Here is a 26,888-nt window from a genome sequence, read left to right as displayed (position 1 = left end):
GGAAAGCACACTTTGAAAACTGCATAAAAGTTACAAAAAATATATTAATGTTTTGCCCTTCTCAAAAAATGAACAAAAACAAAACAAAAAATTAAAATGTAGGATCGCCACGTGATCCAGTAATTCCAGCTCTGGGTGTGCACCCAAGAGAAGTAAAAGCAGGGCTGGGGTGGTGCTGGGGTCTCCTGTCACAGGAAGGCTGAGAACTTTTTCCTTTAAGCGTCTTCACGTGGTTTCACTGATTACAATGCACGCGTCTATCTTTGCAACTTTGATCTTTAAATTAAAACGAAGTCGCACACGCTGGGAGAAAACACAACAGCGACCAGCACTGCCCTCTGTGGAAGGCCAGGTCCGGGAGCCCTGGGTTTGGGCCTGACCTGCACACAGGCATACAGTGCCCCGAACCAGCTTTGTAACGAGGTGACCGTTCGCCGATCAGGGTGCCTCCCGGCCACTATGCCCTTTGTCTGTGGGAGAGCAGCCCAGCTACCCCTTGGGGAACCCAGGAGGGAAAGGGACGTTAAGGAATTGAGAAGTTGCACTTACCCGGGGACTTAATATAAATAAACAAGTGACACCTGCGGGCCATGGTCTTCGGTGTCCCGCCCAAGCCCCGCCTCCAACTAGAGCAGGGACCTGGGGGGCCCCAAGGCTGCGAAGACACCTGCAGGGAGCTCCAGGTGCGCGGCCCAGGCCTGTTGCCCTCGGGGGAGCCCAGGGCCTTCCCACCCGCAGCCTCCCCCTCCCCCAGGGACCCGACGCCAGGACAGGCCCGTCGGGAGGCCCGAACCGCTCCTGGCACTGCCCACAGCTCCGGCCACTCACTCAACAGTCTTTTCTTAGTACCTGCCCTGGGCCGGCCAGGCTCTGCCCTGGGGGAGCAGGGCAGGCAGGAGAGGGCCTGGGGGAGGGGGAGGGGACACAAGGGGGAGCGGGAGATTCCCAAGGGCCTGGAGCCCCAGGAGACAGAAAGCGGCTGGACTAAGGAGGCAGGAAGAGGAGGCCGGATTCTGATATGTCATTAAAGCGTCGGGTGGGCCTTGGGGTGTGGAGGTGGGTGGTCACCGACAATGACCCTAAACGCGGATGCCAGTGACGAGACCAGGGAGGCGGCCGGGATGGCGGTCCGGCACTGGACGGGCATCCCGGGACACAGACGGAGCCCCGGAGGAGACGCGGGAGAGAGACCAAGGCTGACGGCGCAGCTGCCAGCAGGGACCACGAGCCACTTGCGGGCGGGCCAGGGCGCAGGCGCGGAGCGGACGAGCCGCGCGCCGCCGCAGGCCCCACCTTCAGGCCGCGCGCTGATTGGCGCCGCCGCCGAGGGGCGGGGCCGGAGGCCACGGGCGGGGCGGGACCTGTGCGGCGCCTGCGCAGCACGGGGCCCCGCGCGCGGGCGGGTGGGCGGAGCGGGCCCCCCGAGCGGGGGCTGGCGAGCGCGGGGAGGGGGCCGAAAGGGCGGCAAAGCCGGCGCGCGCCCGGCTGGGGGCGGAGGGCGGAGGCCCACGGGCCGGAACAGCCGCGGCAAGTGGCGGCGGCAGCGGCGGAGGCAGCTGAGGCGGCGGCGGCGAGCGGGGGTCCGGGCGGCAGCGGCGGCGGCGGGCCGAGGAGCCGGGCGCGATGGAGCGGAAGAGGTGGGAGTGCCCGGCGCTCCCGCAGGGCTGGGAGAGGGAAGAAGTGCCCAGAAGGTCGGGGCTGTCGGCCGGCCACAGGGATGTCTTTTACTATAGGTGAATGAACGTGCCGGCCGGGCAGGGCCCCAGCGGGCGCCTCCCAGCGGCCTCTGCGGCGGCCTGGGCGCCCCGACCCGGGCCGCGGACTGGGCCCCGCGCGTGCGTTGTGCGTGCATGCGTGCGTGCGTGCCGGCGCGCGGTGGGCGCTTGTCCCAGTGCGCGTGCGTGCCCGGCGGGCCCGGTCCCAGTGCGCGTGCGTGCCCGGCGAAGCCTTCGCTCAGCGTGCTTGCGCTCCCCCCTCAGCCGCATGGTCCTGGGACCGGCCCCGGGCTGGCGGCGGCCTTTGTTCCGCGGCCGCGGCGAAGCGGCCGGCTGGGCAAGGGGCACCCCGGCGCGGGCCAGACGCCGCTGGGAGGCGGGGGTGGGGGCTGGGCTGTCCCTTTGGTCCTCGTGGGGCGCTCTTGGGGCCGCGCGCAGCCTCGGTCGGGTGGGGATCCCGGGTTTCAGGGAGCAGGGTTTGCTCTGGGGGACCAGGGCGGGCTACCTAGGGACGCAGGTTCCTGGGCCCTTAACAGGATGGCCTGGTCCTGGAGCTGCGTGTCTTTTTAAGAGCCGCCCTTCCCCCATCCTTGGGCACCGTGGGTAGTGGCCTCTCCAGTCGCCAGACCGGGGACGCGGCCTTTGTGAGCTTCCCTCACCCAGACTGGGGGGAGGGCTGCCCTTGGCCTGAGAGAGGTGGCAGGGACCCCCCCACACCCAGTGAAACAGAGTCAGTAGGCGGCTGGAAGCCCAGCCCCAGACCGTCAACCACCTGCTGTTTGCCTTTCCCTTCCTTTTTTTTTTTTTTTTTTTCCTCCTGATTGGTGGAAGATGCTTTTGTTTCTGAGCCAGGCTTGATGGCTTCCTCCCCTTTGCTTTAGGACCCTGACAAAAGAAAGGCAGGCGGGACACCTGCCACGTGTTGAATGCCTGCCAGGTGTTGGGGTGGGGGTGCAGCAGGTCCTGGGCCTTTGCTGTCCCCGTTTTGGGAGGAGTGAAGGAAATGAGCAGGGTAAGGATGGCAGCTCATCCAGGACAAGCTCAGGTTCTAGTGTTCAAAGAGTGCTGGTGGCCCTCCAGTGTGTACTGTAATTGGCTGCCCCTCCCGTAATGTCAAGCGTGAAATAGTGGGGTTACGATCATCATCTTTTAGGGAAACGTGTGTATTCCCCCTCACTGCGGCTGTCTGTGACGTCACTCCCTCGCTGGCTATTTAGAAAAGCTTCCTTCTGGGTGCGTGAAGAGGCCTCTCACCACCTCCCCTCATTTAATTCTGAGCCCACTTGTGTTCTCACTTCTTCCTTTTAGGTCTGAAGACTGAGGCAGGTCTCTGTTCCTCTAGTCCTTTGTTAATTTAACAGATGCCTCTGCAGCACATGCTGGGTGTCTGTCCTGGCCATTCACATGGGAGTGAGACCTGGGCCCTCCCCTCCTGGGTGACAGCTGGTACCCCAGCCATCACCCCTTTGCTTTCATAGTTAACAGGTGATGACATATGCAGAGAGATGTGGGGATCTGTGAGGGGCAGATGATGGGAGTGCCTGGTCGAGCTGGGGGCGGGTCAGTGAGGGGTTGTCTGGGGAGGCAGCACAGAGGTGAGCCCTGGCAGTGGAGCCAGGAGGAGGGTCCAGGCAGCACCAGCAGCCTGTGAGGAGGCTCAGGAGCTGAACCAGGGCCAGCGTGGCTAGAGGGCCGCAGCCCGTCATTGCCTCACCTCTTGTCCCCACCTGCCTGGGAACCTCTCCGGGCTTCCGTCAAGTGGGACCCCGCTCCATGGCCCCACCCCCGAGCATAGGGGTCTGGTGGTAGGGAAGGGCTCCAAACTGGGGCTGGACAGGTGGAATTTCAGGTTTCCCACGGCTCCAATGAGAGGTGAGGGCCTGAGACAGGATGCGGGGTGCGTGGTCCAGTGCCACTCCCAGGTCTCTGGTGTGGGTGACCTACCCTGTCCCAGCAGGTCGGAGATCTGGGGGGGATGTGATATGTTTTCTGGAATGTGGGCCCTTGGCCTTCTCACCACCTGATGCCGAGCCAGGTGACTAGGCAGGGAGCACAGATGGATTTCCCTGTTTTTTTTTTTTTTAATATTTATTTATTTGGCTGCGCCTCAGTTGCGGCACATGGAATCTTCGTTGCCGCTTGCGGGATCTGTAGTTGTGGCATGTGGGATCTTTTAGTTGTGGGATAAGTATCTAGTTCCCTGACCAGGGATTGAACCTAGGCCCCCTGCATTGGGAGCGCGGAGTCTTAACCGCTGGACCACCAGGGAAGTCCCTTCCTGGTTCCTTAATGCAGAGGGAAGGCAGATCTCCGGTGCTGTTGAGTCGGACAGACCTGTCCTTGGATCTTAGCCCTGCCCCTAGGGATGTGGAACCTTGGTTTGCTAGTCCAGAGAGTGGGAGAGAGCCAGTGTGTTCTTTGCAGGAGAGGTGGAGCGACCTCACAGACCGTTCTGTAGGACTCACCCACACGCCCCTCCAGCTTGGCGACCTGGCCCTGAGGACTGGGAGATGGGGGTGGAGCATCTGGTTACAGCCGAGCATTTTCTTTGGAAAAATCATCTCCCTGCCTGACATTTACAATCCAGGCAAGAAGTTGAGGACTTGGAAGTTAGCGTCATTCTTTGGGGTGTGTGGAATAGAGGGGACTTTCCAGAGCTTTTTTTTTTTTTTTTTTTTTTTTTTTGGCTGCACCATTGCAGCATGCAGGATCCTAGTTCCCTGACAAGGGATAGAACTCACGCCTCCTGCCTTGGGAGTGTGGAGGCTTAAACCACTGGACCACCAGGGAAGTCCCAGAGCTCTTTTTTTTTTTTTTTTTAAATAAATAAATAAATTTATTTATTTTATTTATTTTTCGCTGCATTGGGTCTTTGTTGCTGCACGCGGGCTTTCTTTAGTTGCGTCGAGTGGGGCTACTCTTTGTTGCTGTGTGTGGGCTTCTCATTGCGTTGGCTTTTCTTCTTGTGGAGCATGGGCTCTAGGTGCGTGGGCTTCAGTAGTTATGGCACGCGGGCCCAGTAGTTGTGGCTCGTGGGCTCTACAGCACAGGCTCTGTGTAGTTGTGGCACATGGGCTTAGTTGCTCCGCGGCATGTGGGGTCTTGCAGGACCAGGGCTCGAGCTGCATTGGTAGGTGGATTCTTAATCACTGCGCCACCAGGGAAGACCCCAGAGGTCATTTTAAAGGTGCAAATACTCAGGAAAGCAGGAGGTGCTCGGCGGGTTGACCCCCCTTCCTTGGGCAGCGGGCTCAGCTTAGCCAGAACCAGCTTCATCTTGCTGTTTGGGCCTCACTGGGCATCTCAGGTTACAAGCCTCCTTATAGGCCTGGGGTCAACACCCACTCATCACCCCTGTACAGCCCTGCATCCGGCCCAGGCCCTGGGCTCTGCGCTTGGTGCTGGCTCCATCCCCATGATGGCCCCAATGCTTCAGGGTCCCACCGACTCAGCCCAGGGCTGCTCTCTGCCCGGCTTCTGGCTACCTGTCTACCCACCGGGTAGGCCTGTTTCCGGAGAAAGACCGCAGTGCTCATTTTTGTTCTACACCTGTGGTTTTACTACAGAAGTTTTTTTCTTTCATTGGATAAAACAGCTCAGACATTTTTCTGTCCCAATACAGATCTGCAAAACCTGTTTTTAAAATTGAGATATAGTTCACATTCCATACGATTCAGTCTTTAAAAGTGTCCAATTCAGCAGTTTTCATGCACCTATCACCACTCTCTAGTTCCGGAACGTTCTCATCACCCCAAAATGAGCCCTGTGTCATTAGCTCCCCAGCTCCTCGTAGCCCCCATCCACTCTCTGTCTTGCGTTCATTTTTGTGACAGCTTTATCGAGGTAGGAGTCACATGCAATACTGTTCACCCGTGTTAAAGCGTACAATTCACAGGTAGCTGCAGCCACCACCACGGTCAAAGTTAGAGCCTTTTCCTCCCCTTAGAAAAGCCCTAGACCTTTAACTATCTCTGCCCTTAGCCCTGCTCCCCAGCCCCTAATCTACAGTTCTGCGTTTCTGTTTCCCTGTCCTCATGCATTTTTTAAAGCAGAACAGCAGCAGGTGGGGTGACTGGAGGCCAAGAAGTGCTGGCGAGTGCTTGTCAGGGTCCTGGCCCTCTTTGTGGCCATAGTTGGAGCCAGAGTCGGGACTCAGGGTCCTTTCCGCTGCTCCAGGCACGTGGACTCTGTTCACGTCAGCCAGCACAGAGCATAATGGAAAAATGGATCTTCCAGAAGAGTCCACGGGAGTCTCAGAACCCAAGGTGGTGGGGCTGGCCCTGACCCAGGTGAGGCCCTGGTGGGGCTGGAACGGGTTCTACTCTTCCCACTTTTGCCACTTGTCCTCAGTGCCCAGGGACACCTGGAGGGGGTGGGCGTGTGCTGGCTTGAATTCAGGCTCAGCCTAGAGGCTCTCAGGGGAGATCAGCAAAGTGCAGGCTCTCGTTAGCCTCAGATGGAGAGTGACAGGGACATCCTAGACGGGTGCCAGGCCTACTGGAGGCTTCATGTGTGCCACTCACTGGTTTCTAATACATTCAGGGCTGTGCAACCATCACCACTAATTCCAGAACATTGTATAACCCCAAAGAGAAGCCCCAGTCCCTGACAGCCAGGAACCCACTCTCTGTGTCTGTGGATTTGCCTGTTCTGGATGTTTCCCATCAATGGAATCACACACTGTGTGTGCTTCTGTGTCTGGCTTCTCTCACTGAGCATGATGTTCTCAAGGTCCATCCACGTGGTAGCAAGTGTCAGGGCTTCTCTCCTTTTCATGGCTGAGTGATGCTCCCATGTGTGGAGGGACATCTGGGCTGTTTTCACTCTGCCCAGTGAGTCATGCTGCTGTGAGTAATTAGGTGTAAGTTGTTATGTCGACATGTGTTTTGATTTCTCTTGGATACTTAGGGGTAGAATTGCTGTTTAACCATTAGAGGAACTACCAGACTGTTTCCCAAAGTGGCTGCAGGAGTCCCTGTGCCCAGGGACGTGTCATTATTAATGCTCACTGGGTCCCGTTCTGGTCACCTGTAGCATGAACTCTGCGTCTGCACTGCAGCTAGAGGTTGGCGTTAGCTTTTTCTAGAAAGGCGAGTCCCCTGCGCTGGTCCATGGGGTGAGCAGGATGGCAGAGCTTCACAGCCAGGTTTCAGGCTTTCCCAGCAGGTCCCGCCTGGACAGCTCTTTGGTGTCCTGGCCCCAAAACTGAGGTTTTACAGCCCAGCCCCCACCCCCCCCAGGACAGGTCCATAATGCTGTAATGGACCTGCTGTCCTTGGGTCTTTTCTCGAGAACATGGCCAGATTCTGCTTCTGGAATGTTCCAGAAACTCCAGCCAGGCTCCCAGGGCTGGACCCCATACTTCCGAAGGTCGGGGCGTCCATCCCTGCTCTCGGCCTCGGCATCTGCTGCGCTGGGGAGAGGGTGGACCGGCCTGGCCTGGGCCCCCCCGGCCCCCCCCCCCCCCCCCACTGACCGCGCTGTGTCCGCAGCCCGAGCGGGAAGAAGTTCCGGAGCAAGCCCCAGCTGGCGCGCTACCTGGGCGGCTCCATGGACCTGAGTACCTTCGACTTCCGCACGGGCAAGATGCTGATGGGCAAGATGAACAAGAGTCGGCAGCGGGTGCGCTATGACTCCCCGAGCCAGGTCAAGGTGAGCCCACGCCGACCACTGCTGGGTAGGGCTCACCCACCGTCCTGGAGTTAGAGACCTAGCTACTCACTGGGGGAAGCTCAGCAGCTGTGGGAAAGAAGACAGGAAACCGCCCATCATCTGTCCCGAGGAGAGGCTCGGGCACGGGGCCTGGGAGGCGGCTCAGCTCTGGTCCACACTTGGGTGCCTGGTGACCAGTGTGTCTGTGGGTCTCTGATGGACGCGTGTTCAGGGGACTTTGTTCCCTGCCCCAGCTGCAAAACAGAGGTGGCCAGGGCGCCCCCAGGCCCATGCTCTGCGGAGAACGAGGCGCGGGAGGTGAGAGGGGTGGGAGGTGAGGGGCGGGGGTGGGTGGCTGTGAGAGAGGGCAGGTGTGTGTCCAGAGCCCCCGCTGCGGCCACACTGAGGGCAGCGAAGCGGCTGGGCCTGGGCTTGGCATTGCCTCTGGATCCGTGGGTGCCACGGGGTGTGCTGATGACCGGGGCCTGTTCCCCGAAGCCCCTTGCGGGGCACGGCTTTCTCGCTGACGGGGAAAGCCCGCTGAGGACCCTGCCCGACCCTGCAGGGCAAGCCCGACCTGAACACGGCCCTCCCGGTCAGGCAGACGGCGTCCATCTTCAAGCAGCCAGTGACCAAGATCACCAACCACCCCAGCAACAAGGTGAAGAGCGACCCCCAGAAGGCCGTGGAGCAGCCCCGGCAGGTGAGCTCCGGCGCTTGGTCTACTCTTCAGAGCTGAGTCCGCGGGCCCGGGTCCCCAGCGCCGCGGTCAGGAGCCGTCACCCCGGGGCACGGTCCTGTGGGCACCAGTGCCCAACACGCGTATGCGGGGCCTCCTCGGGCCGGCCGCTGTCTTGAACAGATTGATAAGATCCCACAAATGCAGTTTTGTGATCTGTTTTCCAAAAACTGAGCCTTAGCCGTGTTTTCACGCATCTTTACAAACGCCTGGTAGATAGCGGGGTGTGGAGGTGCTAGGCCAGAGCAGGGGGCCGTGGCCGTCAGAGTGGGAGACGCTCAGGGACCCTGCAGGGCATGGGCCCCACCACGGGCAGCCACCCTGGGTGCTGTGCCGTTTGGGTTGGAGCCCTCTAGGTAACAGGTCAGAAACCTGTGGGGCTGCCTGTCGCCCCCCTCCCCAGAGTCTGGAGGTGCGGTCGAGGGTGTGAGCTTGTTGCCCGTCCGGGGGCTCCTGGGTCCCCTGTCTGCACCAGGCAGTGCCCATGGACAGCGCTTGCTCGGGCTGTGGCAGGGGTTGGCTGGGGCTGTTGCCCTCGGCCCGGGGTAGAGGTTGGACCTCCCAACCCCCAACTCCAGGGTGAAGGGGAGCCACAGACTGTCCGATGGCACAGCTGACGTCCTGGGTCTTCGTCCTTCCGGAAACGGGGCTTGGGTTTCTCTGCCCTGCGAGGACCCTGGGGTGCGAGCAGCCCCAGCAAGTGTGGGGGTCAGAGGTCACACTGAGACACCCATCCTGGCCGCCTAGGGTCGCCTGCTCTGGGAGCAGGCGGCCTGGCCATCCCGTTGGCCTGACGTCTATCTGTGTGGCGGCAGCTCTTCTGGGAGAAGAAGCTGAGCGGCCTGAATGCCTTTGACATCGCGGAGGAGCTCGTGAAGACCATGGACCTCCCCAAGGGCTTGCAAGGTGACCCCCTGCGGGGGGCAGCGGGGAGATGGAGGAGGGATGAGGCCTGTGCTCCCCCAGCCTGGGGCCAGCCCGGCTGCACCTGACGCTGGGGCCGCGTCTGGTCACGGGGTCCTGAAAACACTCGGGGGTCTGATTTCCCTGCCGTGCCATAAAAGCGTCCCTGCTGTCCCTGAGAGGGTAGTTGTCTGCCTGTATGTCGTGGGAGTGACTGCCCCCTTCCAGTGTCCAGGTGTGACATGGAAATGGCCGGGGAGGGCTCGATTCAGACAGGGAGACGCCTGGGGGGCAGGGCTCCTGGTCCTGCGACGGCTCCCCTGAGCGGGGCTGCCCGTGGGCTGTGAGGCCCTGGCACACGCAGGACCGGGCAGGGCTGGCTGTAAAGGGAGGTTCAGGATGAAATCGGGGCTGAGGGGGCAAGGCTGGTGCCTGCAGCGACCACCCTCCCTTGCCCGGCAGGCGTGGGTCCTGGCTGTACAGATGAGACGCTGCTCTCGGCCATCGCCAGCGCCCTGCACACCAGCACCATGCCCATCACCGGGCAGCTCTCAGCCGCCGTGGAAAAGAACCCCGGGGTGTGGCTCAACACAGCCCAGCCACTCTGCAAGGCCTTCATGGTGACCGACGAGGACATCAGGTAGCCCCCCCCTGCCAGTGTCCAGGTGTGATGTGGAAGTGGCCGGGGGAGGGCTCGGTTCAGACAGGCGGGCGCCTGGGGGGTGGGGCAGCCTGTGGGGGCGGGAGAGGACGGGGCTCTTGGCCCTGTGATGGCTCCCCTGAGCAGGGATGCACGTGGGCTGTGAGGTCCTGGGTCAGGGGGCGCTGGCACACGCAGGACCGGGTAGGGTGGGCTGAGGGGAAGCGGGATGCGTCCCGGGCCCTGAATGCTGGGCCTGTGCTTGGCCAGGACCCCGTGGGTGGTGTCCAGGTGCGGGTAGAGCTGTCAGGGAGGGCCTCCTGGAAGGTGGTTGGAAGTGGCTCCTGGTCAGGAAACATCTAGAGGTGCTGAGAAGGTAGAACATGCGTCGTGTTCAGCTTTGAAACATCAGTTCACAGCTGAGGTTGGGAGAAGGCGGGGGGTGGTGCTTAGGAACCCACAAGAGGGGCTAGAAGGCAGAGCAACTGCACCTGGAGCGCTGTGGGGGGCAGTCTCGGGACTGCAGGTAAAAGCCAGGTGGGTGCGAGAGGGCAGCTCTGTGCCCCGAGAGAGGCGAGGACACGGCGGTGAGACCACACACGTGTACACACGTATGCACACACAGGTACACACGTGTACATACAAATGCATGCACTGCACATGCATGTACACGCACACATACACGTGTGCACGTTCACATACGTGTATGCACAGGGCTCGTCCCTAGGAAAAGGGCAGGAAAAGAACACGACTGTCTGAAAAGTCCAGACAGATCTTTAAAGCACAACTTGCAGAAATAGAAAGTGAGGTAGGAACCGCAGGTGTCAGGTCCAGCAGTGGCCGTGGCTGTGGTCCTGCCGGGAGGAGGGACTCGTGGCCGGTGGAGGGGAGCGACAGGCAGAGTCAGGTCCACGTGCTGAGGCGGGCACCGTAGAGGCGGCAGGGAGGGGACAGGGGTCCCTGGCCCGGGCCGGCAGCCACCCTCTCAGTGGCGCTGATTTGGGGAGGGCCTGCGGGCTGTACTGGGGATGGGGGTGTCTGTCTAGACAGGGCACTCGCAGCACCCCCATCTCCCCAGAGATGGACATGCCCTGGCCAGCAGGTCTTCCTGTGTCCCCAGGAGGCAGGAGGAACTGGTGCAGCAGGTCCGCAAGCGGCTGGAGGAGGCGCTGATGGCCGACATGCTGGCGCACGTGGAGGAGCTGGCCCGGGACGGCGAGGCGCCGCTGGACAGGGCGGGCACCGACGGGGATGAGGATGACGGGGACCAGGAGGAGGGGCCCGACCAGGACCAGGAGATGGAGCACGTGTAGAGCGGGCACTGGCCGGGTCCCAGGCCCCAGCTCGCGTGAGCAGCGACCACGGGTGAGGGGTGGTCCGGGTCCCTGGGACCTGCCTTGTGCCAGTGGCAGCAGTGCTGGGCCGGGCGCCTCCCGAGAGCACCTGTCTTCAAGGAGGACGGCCTGCCAGGCGCGGATGGCGCCCTCTCTGTCCCTGCACGGGCCCCACCCACCTGCCCTCCTGCACGGGGCCACCTGCAGACTCGGCTCTCACCCTGCCCAGGCGTGTCCCCTCCCCTGGGCCACGGGGACATGGCTGAAGCATGGCCTCTCGCCCGATGGACCCCCCCATGTCTGCCCCTCCTCGGGGTCATATGGCTCCGCACTGAACTCAGGCCAGCCTGGTCTCTGTGGCTGCTGCCCTGGACCTCTCGCACAGGACAGCTGCCACTGGGCCGCCTGCGAGGCTCCCCGCGGGGCTGGAGAAACATTTGTGGAACAGTCTCCCCTCCCGACCTGCACACGTGAGGGACGGTATCCCGGACCGCCCGTCACCCCTTCCAGAAGGGGATGCAGCATGGCTCCCCGGGGCCCACCTGGCGGGCACAGTGCTCCCAAGAGCAAATGGCACAACCCGGACATTTTCCTTCAGTAAAACTCATGGTAGAGGCGAGGTCGATGTCCACGTAGCTGCTTAACCTGCTGTCTGTTGCACACGGACAGGAACTCAGGCCTCAGCGCCTGAAGACCTCGCTGTCTGCAGCCCGGCCCAGCCTGATGGTCAGCGCCGCGGACAGAGAACTAACTGCTCACGGCCGGATTCGGCCCAGGCTCCAGGCCAGCGCCGCCATCGGCTGACCTCCAGGCCTCGGTCTCGCCTCATAGAACAGGGACAGTGGCACTGATCTGGCAGGTGTGGGGCCTCCCACCACCGGGGGCCTCTGCATCCCTATCCCAGGCACATTTCCTGGCCGGGCCTGGGCAGTGGCCTCCATGAAGCATGGGGTTTGGAGGCGGTCAGAGCTGTGCTGTCCCTCCCTGCAGCGAGTGCCCCGGGCCAGGGGAGCTTCTGCTACCCTGAGTGGACCCCGGGCCAGGCCCCTTCCCTCAGCCCCTCCATCAGCCTGGAGACACAAACCCCGGGCCGGTGCGGCCCCAGGGCCCACCAGCCCTGTCCCAACCCTGCCACACGCACAGCCGTGACTGTCGGGGTGGGGCGGGGCCTGGGTCGCTGCCTCATCGGGCCAGACACCCTGGGGTGCCGTGGCCTGCCCGGCGGGGCAACAGTGGCAGTGGGAGCCCCTCGGGGGTGGGACTCGCTGCCCACTCCCTCCAAGGACTCTGGCCCAGGAGGTTGGGCTGACTGCATCCTTCCTAGTCCAGTCAAAGCACAAAGCCCTGAGGAGCGCGGCCGCTGCACTGCAGTGGCAGCAGTGACACTGCCAGGGTCCAGGCCATCACGGGCCCCAGGAATCCCCTCCACAGGCCGCGGGCCCGAGGGAGGCTCCTGTGGGCGGTGTTGAATAAAGCGTGTCGGGCGAACGTGGTCTGGGGCCTTGGTTTATCAGAATCCCAGGTTTTGTGTCGCAGCGCTGGGAGCCTGCCTGTCCTGAAGTTCATCATCCTGCCCTGGGTTGGGGGATGGGAGGGGATGGCAGACCCCTGGCCTCTCCCAGACAGGGCGGGCTTCCCATGGCCCCAAGTGGGGCCTCCTGACACTTGGGCCCCAGCAGTGTTGGCGTGAGCTGGGTGTGGAGGTTTCCAGAAAGCTGGCACACTTGGGTGCTTTCTGTGCAGTCCCCGCAGCTCCCTTGGAGGCCCCTGCCCACTCTGCGGGTGGGGGCGGGGCTGATGCCAGGTGCACCCACGTCCTTCCTGGGAGAGACGAGGACCTGTCAGTGGGGTCCACGCCGGGAGTTCAGCAGGGGCTCCTCGCAGCCCAGCGCAGGGGCAGGGGAGAGGGTGCAGCTGAGCTGACCCTGCAGGCCTGGGCCAGTGCTGACAGGTGGCTGGGGAGGGCGGTGCTAGGACATCGGCCACACCGGCCCCTTTTCAGCTGCCCCACCACCCCTGGTCGGGTGGTCATTGCTGGCTTTTCTCCCGACCCAAAGCCAGGGCGCGGGAGCTGGGAGAACCCTGGCTCCTCACCTGCCCAGGCACCCCAGATTGTTTTTTTGCGGGCAGCAGAGGGTCTGCCTTGCCCAGGGCGAGCAGGGTCCCTCCCCAGCTGCCTGGACACCCTCCTCACCCTTACTGTGTGGGTCCCACAGGTGTGGGCAGGGCGGGTCCTTCCGGAGGCTCCAGGGCAGCATCGGTTCCCGCCTTCAACTTCTAGAGGCGCCGCATCCCTGGCTCGCGGCCCCTCCTGCATCCTCACAGCCGGCAGCGCAGCATCTCCCGTCTCTCTCTGCCTCTGACCCTCCCGCCTCCCTCTTACAAGGACCCTGTGATGACACTGGGTCCCTCGGGGAATCCAGGGTCCTCCTCAGCTCAGGGGCCTTAACTTAATCCCTCCTGCAAAGTCTCTGTCCTGTGAGGTGACACGTCCACAGGTCCCAGGGTGACTTTGGGGTACATTAGCCTCAAGACAAGTTTTCCTGTCTTGTCGAGGCCGCCCCTGGCCACGTGGCCTCAGCTTCCACCATCTCTTCTTTCATCCCCAGCTCATTCCAACCTCTTGGGCTTTGTCCCCCACTGTCCCCTCAAGGGGAATGAACAGCTGCTACAGAAGCCCTAGAACTGGCCAAGCTCAGGATGCATCGGGTTTGCAGAGCGAGGGAGCTGGAGGTGACCAGAGGCAACGATCCCTGGTGACAAGTTGGGAGTTTCCCAGTCAGAGAAGAGGCAGCAAGACCGGCTGGAGCAGAGGGGCCAGCTCGGATTTCTGGAACAGTCCACTGGGGCCCCCCGCCAGCCACGTGGCTGGAAAGTTCAAACTGGTGACAACAAATTACACGTTGCGCTCCTCAGCTGTCCTGGCCACATGGAGCTGGGGGCCATGACTGCACAGAGCAACAGGTAACATCTCCATCCACACCATCTAGAACACGGGTTCTGAGCCTTGGCGGGGGCGGGGTGGGCGACACCTGTAAGATCAGGTCTTGTCAAAAATTGACCACACATGGGCTTCCCTGGTGGCGCAGTGGTTGGGAGTCCGCCTGCCGATGCAGGGGACACGGGTTCGTGCCCTGGTCCGGAAAGATCCCACATGCCACGGAGCAGCTGGGCCCGTGAGCTATGGCCGCTGAGCCTGCGCGTCTGGAGCCTGTGCCCCGCAACGGGAGAGGCCACAACAGTGAGAGGCCCACGTACCACAAAAAAAAAAAAAACCCACACAGGGCTTCCCTGGTGGAGCAGTAGTTAAGAATTCGCCTGCCAATGAATGCAGGGGACACGGGTGCTGTCAGGCCCATGACTTCTTGTTGAAACCGTTTGGGAAAAGAAATTTTCCCCCGGGACTTGGAACTGAGAGAGTACGAGCTGCTGGGCAAACGGATCTGCTCAGAAGAGTAAGGCCGCTCAGCACAGAGGAACCCGAGCCGCGAGGGGGGCCTCCCCAGGACCCTGTCCCGGCCCACACTTTGCACTTTGAGCCAGTGGATTCCCTCTTCTGCTTAAGTCAGTTGGAACAGACATTTGTCACCTGCAGCCCAGTCTGTCCTTGACCACGTCCCTGCCGACCCCACCTGAGATGCGCCACAGCAGAGGCCAGACTCGGTGGAAAACACCGCCCCCTGGGAGCCTCCAAGGACCGTCCTGGGGTCCCACCTGCTCGGATAGGGGTGTGTGGTCCTGCTCACGAAGGCATCATGACTGGCCTTCCCGGGGCTGAGCTGCACTCCAGGTTGGGGGGAGGGGGGAGCTGGCAAGGAATGGGATGTCACTGCTGCCTGGGGCTGGCCCAGTGCCCACATGACAGGGCACCTCCTTATGGGATGGGGCAGCCAGGGTCAGGACAGGAGAGTGCCGTGAGGCAGGGTCGGGGGCAGCACCCCACTCGTTCCAGGCTCTGTCCAGGAAGTTTCCACAGGTACCAGGACATTCCAGCAATTTCACTTCTAGGTCCTCACACCCAGATCACCTGCCCACTGGGGCTCTCAGCTGGCCTGCTCACCAACCTCAGGTGGCACCTCACGCATGAACCCGATGGCCTGTGTGCTGTCTACACTGCAGCAGCCAGGCCAACCACCCATCCAATCATCTGTCCTCCCATCCAACTTAAGATGAGGACACGACTGAACAAAACAGAGAAATCTCTGCCCTAGTGGAGCTGCCACTCCAGTGGGAGAGAGACAGGAACCATGATGTTAAAAATAAGTAAAACATGAAACACCTGCTGGTGATGAGTGCTTGGGAGAAAAATAAAACCAGGAAGGGCGATCAGGAATGTGTGGCAGGGTTGCAACTTAATAGGGTAGTCAGGGGAGGCGCCAAAGAGAAGGCAACATCAGAGCAAAGGCCTGGAGGTGAAAGAGGGAGCCTTGAGAACATCCGGGGGAAGAGAGGTGCAGGCAGAGGGCCCAGGGGCAGCACCATGCCTGGCACGTTGGATGAACAGTGAGGAGGCCCATGGCCATTACAACTTCTGTTTTTACCGAGAGCCATGGGGAATCATGGGAGGGTCGGGGCGATCCGCCTGCTCAGAACAGGCCACCAGCGAGGACAGGTGTGGGGTAATCCGCCTGGCAGAGTCCTCCTAAGAGGATAAGGGCCCTCATTTTCCTGGGACCAGACAGAATTAGCCTCGGGGACCCTGCCCTGACCGACCCGTCCAGCTCTCGAGGAGCCTGGAGGGTGAGAGGGCCCTGGTCCAGCCCCCCAAGCAGTGTGGTCCTGGCACTGTGTGTGTCCTCCAGCTTCCTTCAATCTGGTAGGCACCAGTGGGGGTGGATGGACAGGAGAATGAGTAGGCCCAGGTACCTCGGCTCAAGTGACTGGCCAATGAAGATAACCCATGACCCTGGCAGAAAGGAATGAGAAGTCCCTTCCTTCTGGCTGGGCTTGCTGAACTGGATAGGGGGTGTCAGCTAGAAGCCCTGGAGCCACCCCTGCCCGAGGGAACTACCCACTGGAGTTAAAAGGACCCAGAGACGGAGAGCCACATAGCTAAATACTGAAGCACCTGGATCCAGCCGTGCCTGAAGTCAGACCGTACCCCTGGACATTTCAGTTCCTGAAGCTCAAAAAGACTCTCGTCTGCTCAGGATGACTTGATTCAGGTGTGAGTCCAGTGCACCCCAGAGCGGCTTGGCTAGGAAACTCTCCCCCTCGAGGATGGAGGTTGTTGGGGCCTCTTGGGCAATGCTAGGAATTCCAGGAATGAGGGTGAGCAGCTCAGTGAGGCCGGGAGGGGAAGATGGACCTGCAGACGCCCAGCAATCATTGAGGGTGGAGGCTGGGCCATGGGACCACTGGGTCTGAAATGCCCACCTCCCCACTGCCTGCCCCTGACATGTGACAACACCCAGAGGCATCTGGAGCCTGCCAACAATTGCCCCAAGAAGTCTTTATTGGCCCCCAGGGCCCTGACTCAGCCTCAATGTAGGGGCCACCCAGTAACCCCAGTGAGGGGGGTAGTCTCCTCTGTTCTCGGAGAAGTCTGTTTTTCCAGAAAATAAAAAGTCCAGGGGGGCTTCCCTGGTGGCGCAGTGGTTGAGAGTCCGCCTGCTGATGCAGGGGACACGGGTTCGTGCCCCGGTCTGGGAAGATCCTACATGCTGCAGAGCGGCTGGGCCCGTGAGCCATGGCCACTGGGCCTGCGCGTCCGGAGCCTGTGCTCCGCAACGGGAGAGGCCACAACAGTGAGGCCCGCGTACCGCAAAAAAAAGAAAAAAGAAAAAAAGTCCAGGGGGTGGGCTCGGGGAGCATCTCCAGGTCACTGGAGGGTCAGGGTGCTCTGGTCCCGCCCCGCCTAGAACTTCTGGTTCTTGCTCAGCCGGTTGTGGCGCCAGATGTTGTGTTTCCGCAGCAGCCGCCAGTACTCCCGGGTCTCGGGGTCCAGCTCCTCCAGATTCTTGGGGGGACCCACGTTCATCTGGAACAGCCTGACGGGGAGTGGGCGGAGTCGGGGTTGCAGAGCAGCTCCCTTCCCCGCGACTCCCCCACCCCAGACACCCTGACCTCAGGGCAGTCCCTCCCCACCCTGAGGACATGGAACAAGGGGGTGCCGGGTTGTGGAACAAGGGAGCGCCCCCATCCCAAGGGTGCTGGGATCTGAGGTGGACGCACGCCAAACCTGCCTCCTGGCCTTTGTCCGTGCCGCCTAACCACCTGTAAGGCCTCCCCACCCACTCACTCAACCTTTCTAAACCTTCCCCAGCTTGAAGGATTGGCAGGTGGCAACGGCTTCTGCATCCTGCCAGTGCTCTCAGGGCCAAGAGCAAAATTCCCCCTGCAGCCCCCTGCAAGCTGGGCTCCATCAAGTTCCTGCCCTGTCTCCCCCTACTCTCCACCTTGCCTCCTGGGGTCCACTAATAAACCAGGTGCAGTTCTGCCTGGGGACTTTGCACTGGCTGTTCCCGCCCACCTCTAAAGCTCTGTCCACCCACTCAGGTCGACTCACACACCACCTCCCCAGGGAAGCCCTCCCAGATCCTCAGATTTGGTTAGCCAGGCCCTCCGTAGCCAGTCTTGGCCCACTCACCACTCAGGGTACTCGGAATCCGGCTTCAGGACCACATCCTGGCCCTCCTTGTAGATGTTGACACCCATGGCGTGCGTGGTGAGCCGGATGGGGTCTGTACACACCTCTGGGTCCTTCAGGGCCTCACCGACCACAGCGCCCTTGCCCCCCTTAATGACTACGGTGGGGGAGAATCATTTCAGCCCAGCTCCACCCTCGGGAGGCCAGCCGTCCCTTTCCGCCCTGGCTGGACCCTGTCTGCTGCATTCAAAATGATTTTAACTGGGACACGGATACTGCATTAAATGACACTGATATTCAGAGTAACCAAGTCATTCCTCTTTCCCATTTTCATTCCTTCTGTTTATCTCACGAAAAAAGAGCCTCCGCTGGCTGCTCTGCCTTTAAAACCTCACGTCTGCCAAATCCCTCCTTTCAACAAAGGAGATCGGGCAAGGCTGTAACCAGAGAAAATTTAAATAACCTTGTTTTGGTTTTAATGCTTAGATGGGTCCCAATTTCTGGTGATAACCTTCCAAAGGTGACTGATTTGGAGGCAGAAACGTCATAGGGACTCAAGTCCATGACCTACTCCTACCCCCGCCCCCACATAAAACAAACAAACAAACAAACAAAAAACACTTGGGCCTGCGCGCTGAGTCCAATAGCGCCCTAGGTACCTCAAACTGCGCCTGCGCATAGAGCTTAGCCTCTACGCTTGCGCGCTGACTCTAGGACGTGCCTCCCCAACCAGCGCTTGCGCACTACCAACTCCCCAATGTCCCTACCATTCCCAACTTGGTCCCTCGTAACCCAGCTCACCCGGTCTCTTGGCATAATCTCGTACATGGAGTCTTACAGAAGCGGCGGGATCCGGGAGCTCCCGAACCCGCCAGCCGGCCGAGCTCCACGTAGCACCGAAGAGGCGCCTGGCCGCCATGACGTGTCCCGGCCGCCTGCACGTGCACGTTTCCGGAGGACGTCTGCGGCCGAGGGGTGCTTGGGAGTTGTAGGCTCCTAGAGATTTATGGGAAATGTAGTATTCCGGCCGTAAGCATACGTTAATTGTGATTTCTTTAAACTTTTGTAGCTATCCCCAGGTGCTGCACGAGGCGACTTCCAAAGGATGTCCGACTTCTTGCCCTTCAGTTACTTATCACTTACTTTAAGTATCACAACTTATACATCCTTGATTCTAGTCAATGAGCAATTACTGAAAACCTAGAACTAATAAAAGTTAACACTATTATTAGGCTCATTATTTTCTAAACCTATTGCTAAATCTGTAACTAGCTCGATTTCGTTTAATTAGGAGGTAGGTACTATTATTATCCTTACAATTGAGGAAGCCTGAAGTTTAGGGAGGTAAAGTTAAGCCAGGCGAGCCATTCGGCCGCCCTACTGAGTGCCACACCGGAAGTCTGTCTATAATATGGTCCCCGCGTCGCTTCCGGTGTCCCTGGAGTCGAAAGAGTCCGCCTCTCACGCTCCTTTAGTATTTTCCAGTCCCATTTCTTCCCATCTGCCATTCCTTGGAATAATGAAAAAAGCCGTAGCAGTCAAGCAGTGGCTTTAAGCCGCACTTTGCGGCTCAGGAAACAGGCTCAGAAGCCAGTCCGAGCTTTCACTGTGCGTAAATGAAGGTTCGGGATTCGAACTCACGGTCCCAACATCTAGCGCCCCCGCGCCGCCAGGCGGCTGAGAGAACTACATTTCCCAGCAAGCCCCGCGGGCGTGCGCATGCCCAGTGGTCCAGGAGCGCTGTGCGGACAGATCTGCCAGCGCCCAGTCTGGGAATTGGCGAGCGGCGGCGACTGGCAGGACCGGACGAGCCAGGGAGCGGGGTCCTGGGGGCCTCGCGGGTTGAGGCCATCTCGGTTTGGGAAGTGAGTGTGCCGGCGGAGCAGAGCGAGGTCTGGAGCCAGCGCCTGAGGTCACGGGTCTGAAGTCTTGAGTCTGGGGTCTGCTAGAGAGGACTGGGGTCTTAACTCAGCTTTAGGCTCGAGTTGTGTCTTCAGGCTGGGTCTGAGTTCCAGGTCTGAGTCTGGGGTCGATCCTGAGGGTGGCATTGGAGGTTTTGAGATGAGAGTCCGCTTTCTGGCATCTTGGAACTCTAGTATTAAGTCTGAAATTATGGGTCTAAAGTCTTGGACTGAGGTCTTGAGTCCTGGGTCTCGGCGACCTACACCGGTCGGGTCTATATAGTCAGAGTATGTCTCCAGCCTCCACATCCCCGGGGAGGAAGACTTGGAAGAACCAGGGCCGGGGTGAACAGGGTCCACGGATGGGGAGTGGTCTGGAGCAACGGGTACAGGGGAATCCCCCGGGGTTTGGAGCCTGGGAAGCCACAGCCTTACAGTTGCTCATTCTGCACCTCAGTTTCCTTGTCTGTAAAATGAGGATCATAGCAGAACCTTCCTTGCGGGGTATGATGGGGATTAAATTATGTGTCCTGTATGAATACATACCAGGTGAGAGCCTGGTACCAAATTGGCAACCAGGAAATCTCATCTTTGATTCTCTCTTTCAGATGCTGGCTTGAGCCCAGGGTCCAGGCATGGAATTCCTGACAACCTCCCAACCCCTTCCAGGACCTCCAGCCATGGACTTGGAGGAGCCCAGGGACACACTTTCACCCTCTCAGGACCTTACCCCTGATTGCCAGTGGGACCCGGCACCAGGAGGCCCCGGCAGCCTGAGTCAGATGGAACTTGACGGGCTAAATATTCAGGACCTGCTGCAACAGTTTGAAGCTCTGCCAGGTGATCTGGTGGGCCTGTCCCCAGACGGACCCCCATGCCCCTTGCACATTGCCACTGGCCACGGCCTGGCCTCTCAGGACATCACTGATGCCCATGGACTCTTGTCCGCCGAGGCTGGCCGGGAAGACTTGCTGAGCCTCTTGCAGCAAGACGAACGCCCTCCTTCCCAGTCAGGTCCCCAGGAACCTCCAGACCCTGCTCCTCGCCTCTTGCAGCCCCCTGATGACCCAGAGGGGGATATGGGCCCCCAGGAGTGGGCAGAAGGAGCCTCTGTCGAGCAGGACGAGGGCAGGAGCTCAAGCAGCTCCCCAGAACCCTGGCTGGAGACAGTACCTCTAGTCACTTCTGAAGAGCCACCTGCCAGTGCCCAGGTAGAGCCCGCCCCGCCCCCCCCAGACTGCTTCACTGCTGGGAGCCAAGCAGGAGGACTCAGGCCTACCCCTCTTCTGTCTTCTTCCAGAGCCCCGAGACCCTGGCTTCCTACCCTGCCCTCCAGGAGGGTGAGTGTTCCGCCCACCCTGGCCCCAGGGACTTCGGGGTTTCAGAACAGCCCGACTCAAGCTCCCAAAACCTGGCACAAAGTTTGCCAGTAACGAGTTGCTTCTAGAGAGGTTCTGAGGTTGGTTTTGAATAGATTCCAGACAACTGAAAGAAGAGAGACAGTCCTGAGAATGTTCTAGAATGAATAGGGAGCGTTAGGGCAGACTTGGCAAATTGTAGCACTTGACTTGATTCTAGAGCAAGGGTTGGTAAATTACCATCCGTGGACTTTCTGGTATGTTTTGTGAGCTAAGACAGCTTCTGCATTTTTATTTATTTATTTAATTTATTTTTTTTTGGCCACGCCACGCAGCATGTGGGATCTTAGTTCCCCGACCAGGGATTGAACCTGCACCCCCTTGCAGTGAAAGCGTGAGTCCTAACCACTGGACCACCAGGGAAGTCCCATGCATTTTTTTTTTTTTTTTTTTTTTTTTGTGCTGTACACGGGCCTCTCACTGTTGTGGCCTCTCCCGTTGCGGAGCACACGCTCCGGATGCACAGGCTCAGCGGCCATGGCTCACGGGCCTAGCCGCTCCACAGCATGTGGGATCTTCCTGGACCGGGGCACGAACCCACGTCCCCTGCTTCGGCAAGCGGACTCTCGACCACTGCGCCACCAGGGAAGCCCATGCATTTTTATTTTTATTTTATTTATTATTATTTTTAAATTTATTTTTGGTTGTGTTGGGTGTTCATTGCTGCTCATGGGCTTTCTCTAGTTGCGGCGAGCAGGGGCTGCTCTTCGTTGCGGTGCGCGGGCTTCTCATTGCGGTGGCTTCTCTTGTTGCAGAGCACGGGCTCTAGGCGCACAGGCTTCAGTAGTTGTGGCACGCGGGCTCAGTAGTTGTGGCTTGCGGGCTCTAGAGCCAGGCTCAGTAGTTGTGGTGCATGCGCTTAGTTGCTCCATGGCATGTGGGATCTTCCCAGACCAGGGCTCGAACCCGTGTCCCCTGCATTGCCAGGCAGATTCTTAACCACTGGGCCACCAGGGAAGCCCCCATACATTTTTAAATGGTTGAAAAAACTTGAAAGAACATTTTTTGACAGGTGAAAATGATAGGCAATTCAAATTTTAGCATCCGCAAATAAAGTTTTATTGGGACAGACTCATGACCATTCATTAGCATGTTGTCTGTGGCAGCTTTCATGTTACAACAGCCAGACTGAGTAGTTACAATGGAGACCATCTGGCCCACAAAATAAAAAATATTTACTCTTTGGGCCTTTGCAGAAAAGCTTGCCAATCTGCTCTCAAGGCATGAGAAGTACCTGTTCTGGCCACCTGGAATGTTCTAGAACATTCTCCCCCACACTATCTGAGGCTCTAGGTCAAAGAACAAGTTCTGTGGTTGTGGGAAAGGAAGCTGGTTTGAACTTGTAGTTCCAAGAAGGTTCCAGAGTCATGGGTGGAGCTGTGATTCACCTAGAGTTCCAGAACCTAGCATTTTGCCTGTGGTTCTAGATTAAAGTGACCTCAGCTGATGAGGGTGTTCTGGAATGATGAACAGAGCTGTCAGGTTCTACTCAGACTGGGGAGTTCTAGAACCATGGAGTGAATAGAATTTATCTCTGGTTCTAGACCTTTAGGAGCTGTACTAGAACTGGGCAGAACTGTCCAATTCTAGAAAGTTCTACAGCTATACAACAGAAATAGAATTTGAGCCACATGTCACTTGAAATTTTTTAGTTATCCACATTAAAAAAGCAAACACTAAAAATTAACTTTAATAACATTTAAATTAAGCTCAAATATTTAAAATGTTATTTAAACATACAGTCAACATTTTATAATTTTACTTTTTTTTTTATGAGAGCTTCTAAATCCGGCGTGCATTTTACACTTACAGCACATCTAAGTCCAGACCAGCCACATTTCAAGTGCACAATACCCACATATGCCTGGTGGCTACCATATTGGATGGTGCAGTTCTAGAACCCAGAGCAGAGTTATCTGTTGTTCTGGAATGCTTAGATCATGAAGGACAGTGGGCAGAACTGGCTATCCTTTAAGTTCACGGGAATGTGGTTTCATTCCCTGTGGCCTGTGTTTCTCCAAAAAGCAATAGCTATTGGTTAGAATATTCTAGAATCACTGGCACTGCTGTCTGGCTCTAGGTTGCTCAGGGAATTCTAGAGCCATGGGGGCAAAGCTTTTTGTGGTCCTGAGCTGGGTTGGGGGGATTCTAGAACCATGAGCAGAGTTGTTCGTTTCTGGATTGTTCAGATAATTCTTAGAATTGCCCAGTGCATCTGCAGTTGTGAGTTATTGAGGGGATTCTAGAACCACAGGAGGAGTTTCCCAATGCTATCTTGATCAAGACGTTCTGGAATCACATAGTGGAAAAGTGTGATTCTGGAGCAGTGTAGGTTTCTAAAATCCCAGGCAGAATTCTGTGGTTTGAGACGTGTCAGGGAGTTCTAGAATCACAGATCAGGAACCACCTGGGTTTCTGGACAGTATGAGAGTCTGAGGTATATGGACAGTTTCCTCTTTCTACTCTGTTTGGGCAGTTCTATGACCATGGAGTAGAGTTGTCTGTGGTCCTGGGCCGATAGAGAATTCTAGAACAGTGGGCAGAGCTGACTGGCTGTAGATTGATTGGGATTCATCCAGCAGAGTTGACTATGGTTCTATAATGTCAAGGGTTTTAGAAATAGGAGTGGGACTGTCTGGTTCTATCCTGATTCCTGGAATTCTAGCAACACAGGGCGGTGCTGTCTATGGGCACTAGAGCTGTTTCTGGCCGTGGTTCTGGATGCAGAGCCTGCTCCTGAAACTGCGTCCTCTGCCTGGGAGTCCTTGAGCTGTGGACGGAGCTGGCTCTAGACTGACGGAAGGCTCTACATCCATGAGGGCCGAGCCACTGATCTGTGGCTCCGGCTGATGGGGTGGCTCTGGGACCGTGGGCAGACGTGTGTGGCTCCAAGTGCCAAGCCGTGGGGCAGAACTCTCTGTGCTTCCAGACCATTCAGGGCTCTGGGCAGAGCCCTCAGGGGTAGGCGAGCCTGGCAGAGGTTCTAGGGGGCTGACCCGTCTCTGCTGTCGCCCTCAGCGTCCGGCCCCTGTGACCACGAAGACCTCCTAGATGGTGTCATATTTGGGGCCAAATACCTGGGCTCCACCCAGCTGGTGTCCGAGCGAAACCCGCCCCCCAGCACGCGCATGGCACAGGCCCAGGAGGCCATGGATCGCGTCAAGGTGAAGCCAGGGGCCAGCAGGTGGGTGGGGGGCAGGTGGGCTGCAGGCCGGGTCCCCCGAGGCCCTCTGAGCCTGGCGGGTCAGAGTCTGGGTCTTTGGGGGCCTCCACGTCCCACCCCGCCCCCCGCAGGCCCCCGATGGGGAGACCCAGCCAATGACAGAGGTAGACCTCTTCGTCTCCACCAAGAGGGTCAAGGTTCTGACGGCTGACTCCCAGGTACGGGGCCCAGGCCTGGCCTCTGGGGCGTGGGCGCCTCTGCTGAGGGTGAGGCCGAGCGAGGCCCCCGCAGCCCACCCAGCCCGGTCTCCCCGCCCCCTCCAGGAGGCCCTGATGGACCATGCCCTGCAGACCATCTCCTACATCGCCGACATCGGCAGCGTCCTGGTGCTCATGGCCCGGCGGCGGCTGGCCCGGCGGCCGGCACCCCAGCCCCACAGCCGCCGGCTCTACAAGATGATCTGCCACGTTTTCCACTCAGAGGACGTGAGCAGCGGGCTCCGGGTGTCCTGAGGGCGAGGGGGACCTCACAATGGCCCCTGCTCTCCACCAAAGCCCCACCTGGTCGCACTGTCACCCCAGCGTCCTTCCGTCCTCACCCTCCTGAAGGCCCTGAGCCATATATTCCAGGCCTTCCTGTAAGAGCCTGAGACTGGCAGCCATCTCCCCAAACCCTCCCTGCCCCAGGCCTGTCTCCCTTCCCCTCCCCCTAGATGCTTGGCCAGCGGCTGGCAGGCCAGTCCCACTTGGGGGTGGATGGGCTGGTAGTAAGGATGTCAGTGGCTGGGGGGGAGACCTGAAGGAGGTGGGTGGGACCCCCAGAGAGGTGCCGCCCACCCCACAGGCCCAGCTCATCGCCCAGGCCATCGGCCAGGCCTTTGCCGTGGCCTACAGCCAGTTCCTGCGGGAAAGCGGGATCAACCCCAGCCAGGTGGGCTCCCAGCAGAGCCAGGGGGCCACGGGCCCCGGCCACCTCCACAACGGGGACCTCGACCACTTCTCCAACAGTGAGAACTGCAGGGAGGTGAGCAAGCAGGTCCCCCCATCCCGGCCCACCAAATGGCCCTGAAGCCCTCCCGCGCCCCCCACCCACCTCCTCCTACCTCCTCCAAGCAGCCCTGAAGCGCCACCTGTGACCCCCCAGGTGTGCATCGAGAAACGCCGGGGTGAGGGTCTGGGCGTAGCCCTGGTGGAGTCGGGCTGGGGTTCCTTGTTGCCCACGGCCGTCATCGCCAACCTGCTGCACGGGGGCCCCGCCGAGCGCTCAGGGGCCCTCAGCATCGGAGACCGCATCACTGCCATCAACGGGACCAGCCTGGTGGGGCTGCCCCTGGCCGCCTGCCAGGCTGCCGTCCGCGTGAGTTCTCCGGGGTGGCCGGGGCAGAGGGCCTGCAAGGACCCCCCAGATGGCAGGCCCCCCCTCCCCACGTGGCCAGGGAGGTGAGCCCGAGGCCAGGTCTCTGTGTCTCAGTCCACAACGGGCAAGTAGAGCTTCAAGTCCTACCCGCTCCCGTGCACTCTGGGAAACCGAGGCTCAGAGAGGGTAAGTCCAGGGACACCGCTCTGGTGCGGGAGCAGGATTGGAACACAAGGCCTGTCCTCTCTGCCATGAGGCAGCAAGTGTATTCTTGAGTTGCCCAGACTGGGAGACTGAGGTTCAGAGATGGGGAGGGGCCTGGCCAGGCCAGAAGGGCAAGTCTGACACGGTTCACGCAGTGTGTTACTGAGTGCTTGTAACCGTGCCTTGTGGGCACTGCTAGAACCTTGCTTTTGACCATGAGGAAACTGAGGCCCAGGGAGGTGAGAGGTGGCACAGCTCTGACTCCAAGGCCGCCCAGCTCTGGTCTGCATTCTTAACCACTTCTCAAGGGGTCTTGTAGAATCTATAGGTTCCATTTTATGAGTGGGTAAACAGGCCCAGGAGGGGCTGCAGCCCAACGGGAAGTCTGGCAGCCCACCCGGAGGCCCAGCCAGGCCAACAGCCCCCATCCTGCACAGGAAGTGAAGTCTCAGACGCTGGTGACCCTCAGCATCGTCCACTGCCCGCCGGTCACCACGGCCATCATCCGCCGGCCCCACATCCGCGAGCAGCTGGGCTTCTGCGTGGAGGACGGCATAGTGAGTCCCCAGTCCAGGGACCCGGTGGGGGGTGGGCGGCCCCAGGCGTGGCCCCCTGAGCAGCGTGGCCCTTCCTGTCCCCCCAGATCTGCAGCCTCCTCCGGGGTGGCATTGCCGAGCGCGGGGGCGTCCGCGTGGGGCACCGCATCATTGAGATCAATGGGCAGAGTGTGGTGGCCACGCCCCACGCCCGCATCATTGAGCTGCTCACGGAGGCCCACATTGAGGTGCGCTGCGCGGGGGTGGTGGGCGGGGCCTGAGTGGGAGGAGGCCACCTCCAGCTGATGCCTCCTCTCCGCCCCCAGGTCCACATCAAGACGATGCCTGCTGCCACCTACCGCCTGCTCACAGGCCAGGAGCAGCCGGTGTACCTGTGACCGGCCACCTTTCCCCCACCACTGTGCCTTAGCCCCCGCCGGCCCTGGAACTCTGTCCGCGGACCCTCCTCGGCTGGCCAGGGCCCCAAAAGTTTCTTGGTTCTACATTATTTTCTTATGTAAAAAATTAAAAGCTTATTGAATGGGCAAAGTCTCAGATCTGGGTCTGTGGGGTTGAGGGAGGAAAGACAACACCCTACTCTGGCCCCTTGTCCCTGGAAGTCACTAGAAGCCAGTGCTGTGAAAATACTCCATTTATTAAAGATCGGGCAGAGGGAGGCAGGTTTCCAGGTTCTGTGTGGGAAGCTGAGTCTCAGCTCCAGGGAGAAAAAGGGAGGAC

At 59.6% G+C, this 26,888-nt stretch overlaps 3 protein-coding genes across 16 annotated transcripts; 2 read left to right on the top strand and 1 right to left on the bottom strand.

The window, feature by feature from the left end:
- The first annotated feature begins 1,451 nt into the window (after nt 1–1,451).
- Nucleotides 1,452–12,471, top strand: MBD3 (methyl-CpG binding domain protein 3). 6 transcript variants are annotated; one of them, XM_060094650.1, is made up of 6 exons: nt 1,452–1,733; nt 7,208–7,367; nt 7,972–8,070; nt 8,922–9,012; nt 9,472–9,649; nt 10,728–12,471. In XM_060094650.1, the coding sequence occupies exons 1-6, from the start codon at nt 1,624–1,626 to the stop codon at nt 10,960–10,962; spliced, it is 873 nt and encodes a 290-aa protein (XP_059950633.1). In that variant the 5' UTR covers nt 1,452–1,623; the 3' UTR covers nt 10,963–12,471. The 6 variants fall into 6 exon arrangements, with proteins under 6 accessions (XP_059950633.1, XP_059950631.1, XP_059950632.1 ...); XM_060094648.1 differs by having other exon boundaries at nt 1,458–1,733; nt 7,933–8,070; XM_060094649.1 differs by having other exon boundaries at nt 1,459–1,733; nt 7,933–8,070; nt 10,752–12,471.
- A 3,949-nt stretch (nt 12,472–16,420) lies between these two features.
- On the bottom strand, nt 16,421–18,542 carry MRPL54 (mitochondrial ribosomal protein L54). The gene is made up of 3 exons (XM_060092404.1): nt 18,374–18,542; nt 17,573–17,729; nt 16,421–16,973 (listed from the first exon to the last, which is right to left on the bottom strand). Exons 1-3 carry the CDS (start codon nt 18,489–18,491, stop codon nt 16,841–16,843), a joined length of 408 nt encoding a protein of 135 aa, XP_059948387.1. The 5' UTR covers nt 18,492–18,542; the 3' UTR covers nt 16,421–16,840.
- Nucleotides 18,543–19,323: 781 nt separating this feature from the next.
- Nucleotides 19,324–26,699, top strand: APBA3 (amyloid beta precursor protein binding family A member 3). Of its 9 annotated transcripts, none has more exons than XM_060094644.1 (11): nt 19,324–19,437; nt 20,143–20,684; nt 20,774–20,813; nt 23,910–24,055; nt 24,186–24,272; nt 24,378–24,539; nt 24,898–25,077; nt 25,198–25,410; nt 26,052–26,171; nt 26,258–26,398; nt 26,477–26,699. In XM_060094644.1, the coding sequence occupies exons 2-11, from the start codon at nt 20,154–20,156 to the stop codon at nt 26,546–26,548; spliced, it is 1,692 nt and encodes a 563-aa protein (XP_059950627.1). In that variant the 5' UTR covers nt 19,324–19,437; nt 20,143–20,153; the 3' UTR covers nt 26,549–26,699. The 9 variants fall into 9 exon arrangements, 8 of the variants coding, with proteins under 8 accessions (XP_059950627.1, XP_059950622.1, XP_059950626.1 ...); XM_060094639.1 differs by having other exon boundaries at nt 20,082–20,684; XM_060094643.1 differs by having other exon boundaries at nt 19,324–19,464.
- Nucleotides 26,700–26,888: the final 189 nt, after the last annotated feature.

This window comes from Mesoplodon densirostris, chromosome 3 (assembly GCF_025265405.1).
Source record: "Mesoplodon densirostris isolate mMesDen1 chromosome 3, mMesDen1 primary haplotype, whole genome shotgun sequence".
NCBI classification, from domain to species: Eukaryota; Metazoa; Chordata; class Mammalia; order Artiodactyla; family Ziphiidae; genus Mesoplodon; species Mesoplodon densirostris.
This window is presented reverse-complemented; position numbering and strand designations above follow the sequence as displayed.

What these genes read in the sequence shown, in the direction of transcription:
- MBD3 (XM_060094648.1), top strand. Translation starts at nt 1,624, where the DNA reads ATGGAGCGGAAGAGGTGGGAGTGCCCGGCGCTCCCGCAGGGCTGGGAG. An exon ending in ACTCCCCGAGCCAGGTCAAG is followed by an intron (nt 7,368 to 7,932) that starts GTGAGCCCACGC and finishes CCGACCCTGCAG; the next exon opens with GGCAAGCCCGACCTGAACAC. An exon ending in CCTCCCCAAGGGCTTGCAAG is followed by an intron (nt 9,013 to 9,471) that starts GTGACCCCCTGC and finishes CTTGCCCGGCAG; the next exon opens with GCGTGGGTCCTGGCTGTACA.
- APBA3 (XM_060094639.1), top strand. Translation starts at nt 20,109, where the DNA reads ATGGAATTCCTGACAACCTCCCAACCCCTTCCAGGACCTCCAGCCATG. An exon ending in TTCTGACGGCTGACTCCCAG is followed by an intron (nt 24,273 to 24,377) that starts GTACGGGGCCCA and finishes CGCCCCCTCCAG; the next exon opens with GAGGCCCTGATGGACCATGC. An exon ending in ACGTTTTCCACTCAGAGGAC is followed by an intron (nt 24,540 to 24,897) that starts GTGAGCAGCGGG and finishes CCCACCCCACAG; the next exon opens with GCCCAGCTCATCGCCCAGGC.
- MRPL54 (XM_060092404.1), bottom strand. Translation starts at nt 18,491, where the DNA reads ATGGCGGCCAGGCGCCTCTTCGGTGCTACGTGGAGCTCGGCCGGCTGG. An exon ending in AGATTATGCCAAGAGACCGG is followed by an intron (nt 17,730 to 18,373) that starts GTGAGCTGGGTT and finishes CCCCCACCGTAG; the next exon opens with TCATTAAGGGGGGCAAGGGC. An exon ending in GATTCCGAGTACCCTGAGTG is followed by an intron (nt 16,974 to 17,572) that starts GTGAGTGGGCCA and finishes ACTCCCCGTCAG; the next exon opens with GCTGTTCCAGATGAACGTGG.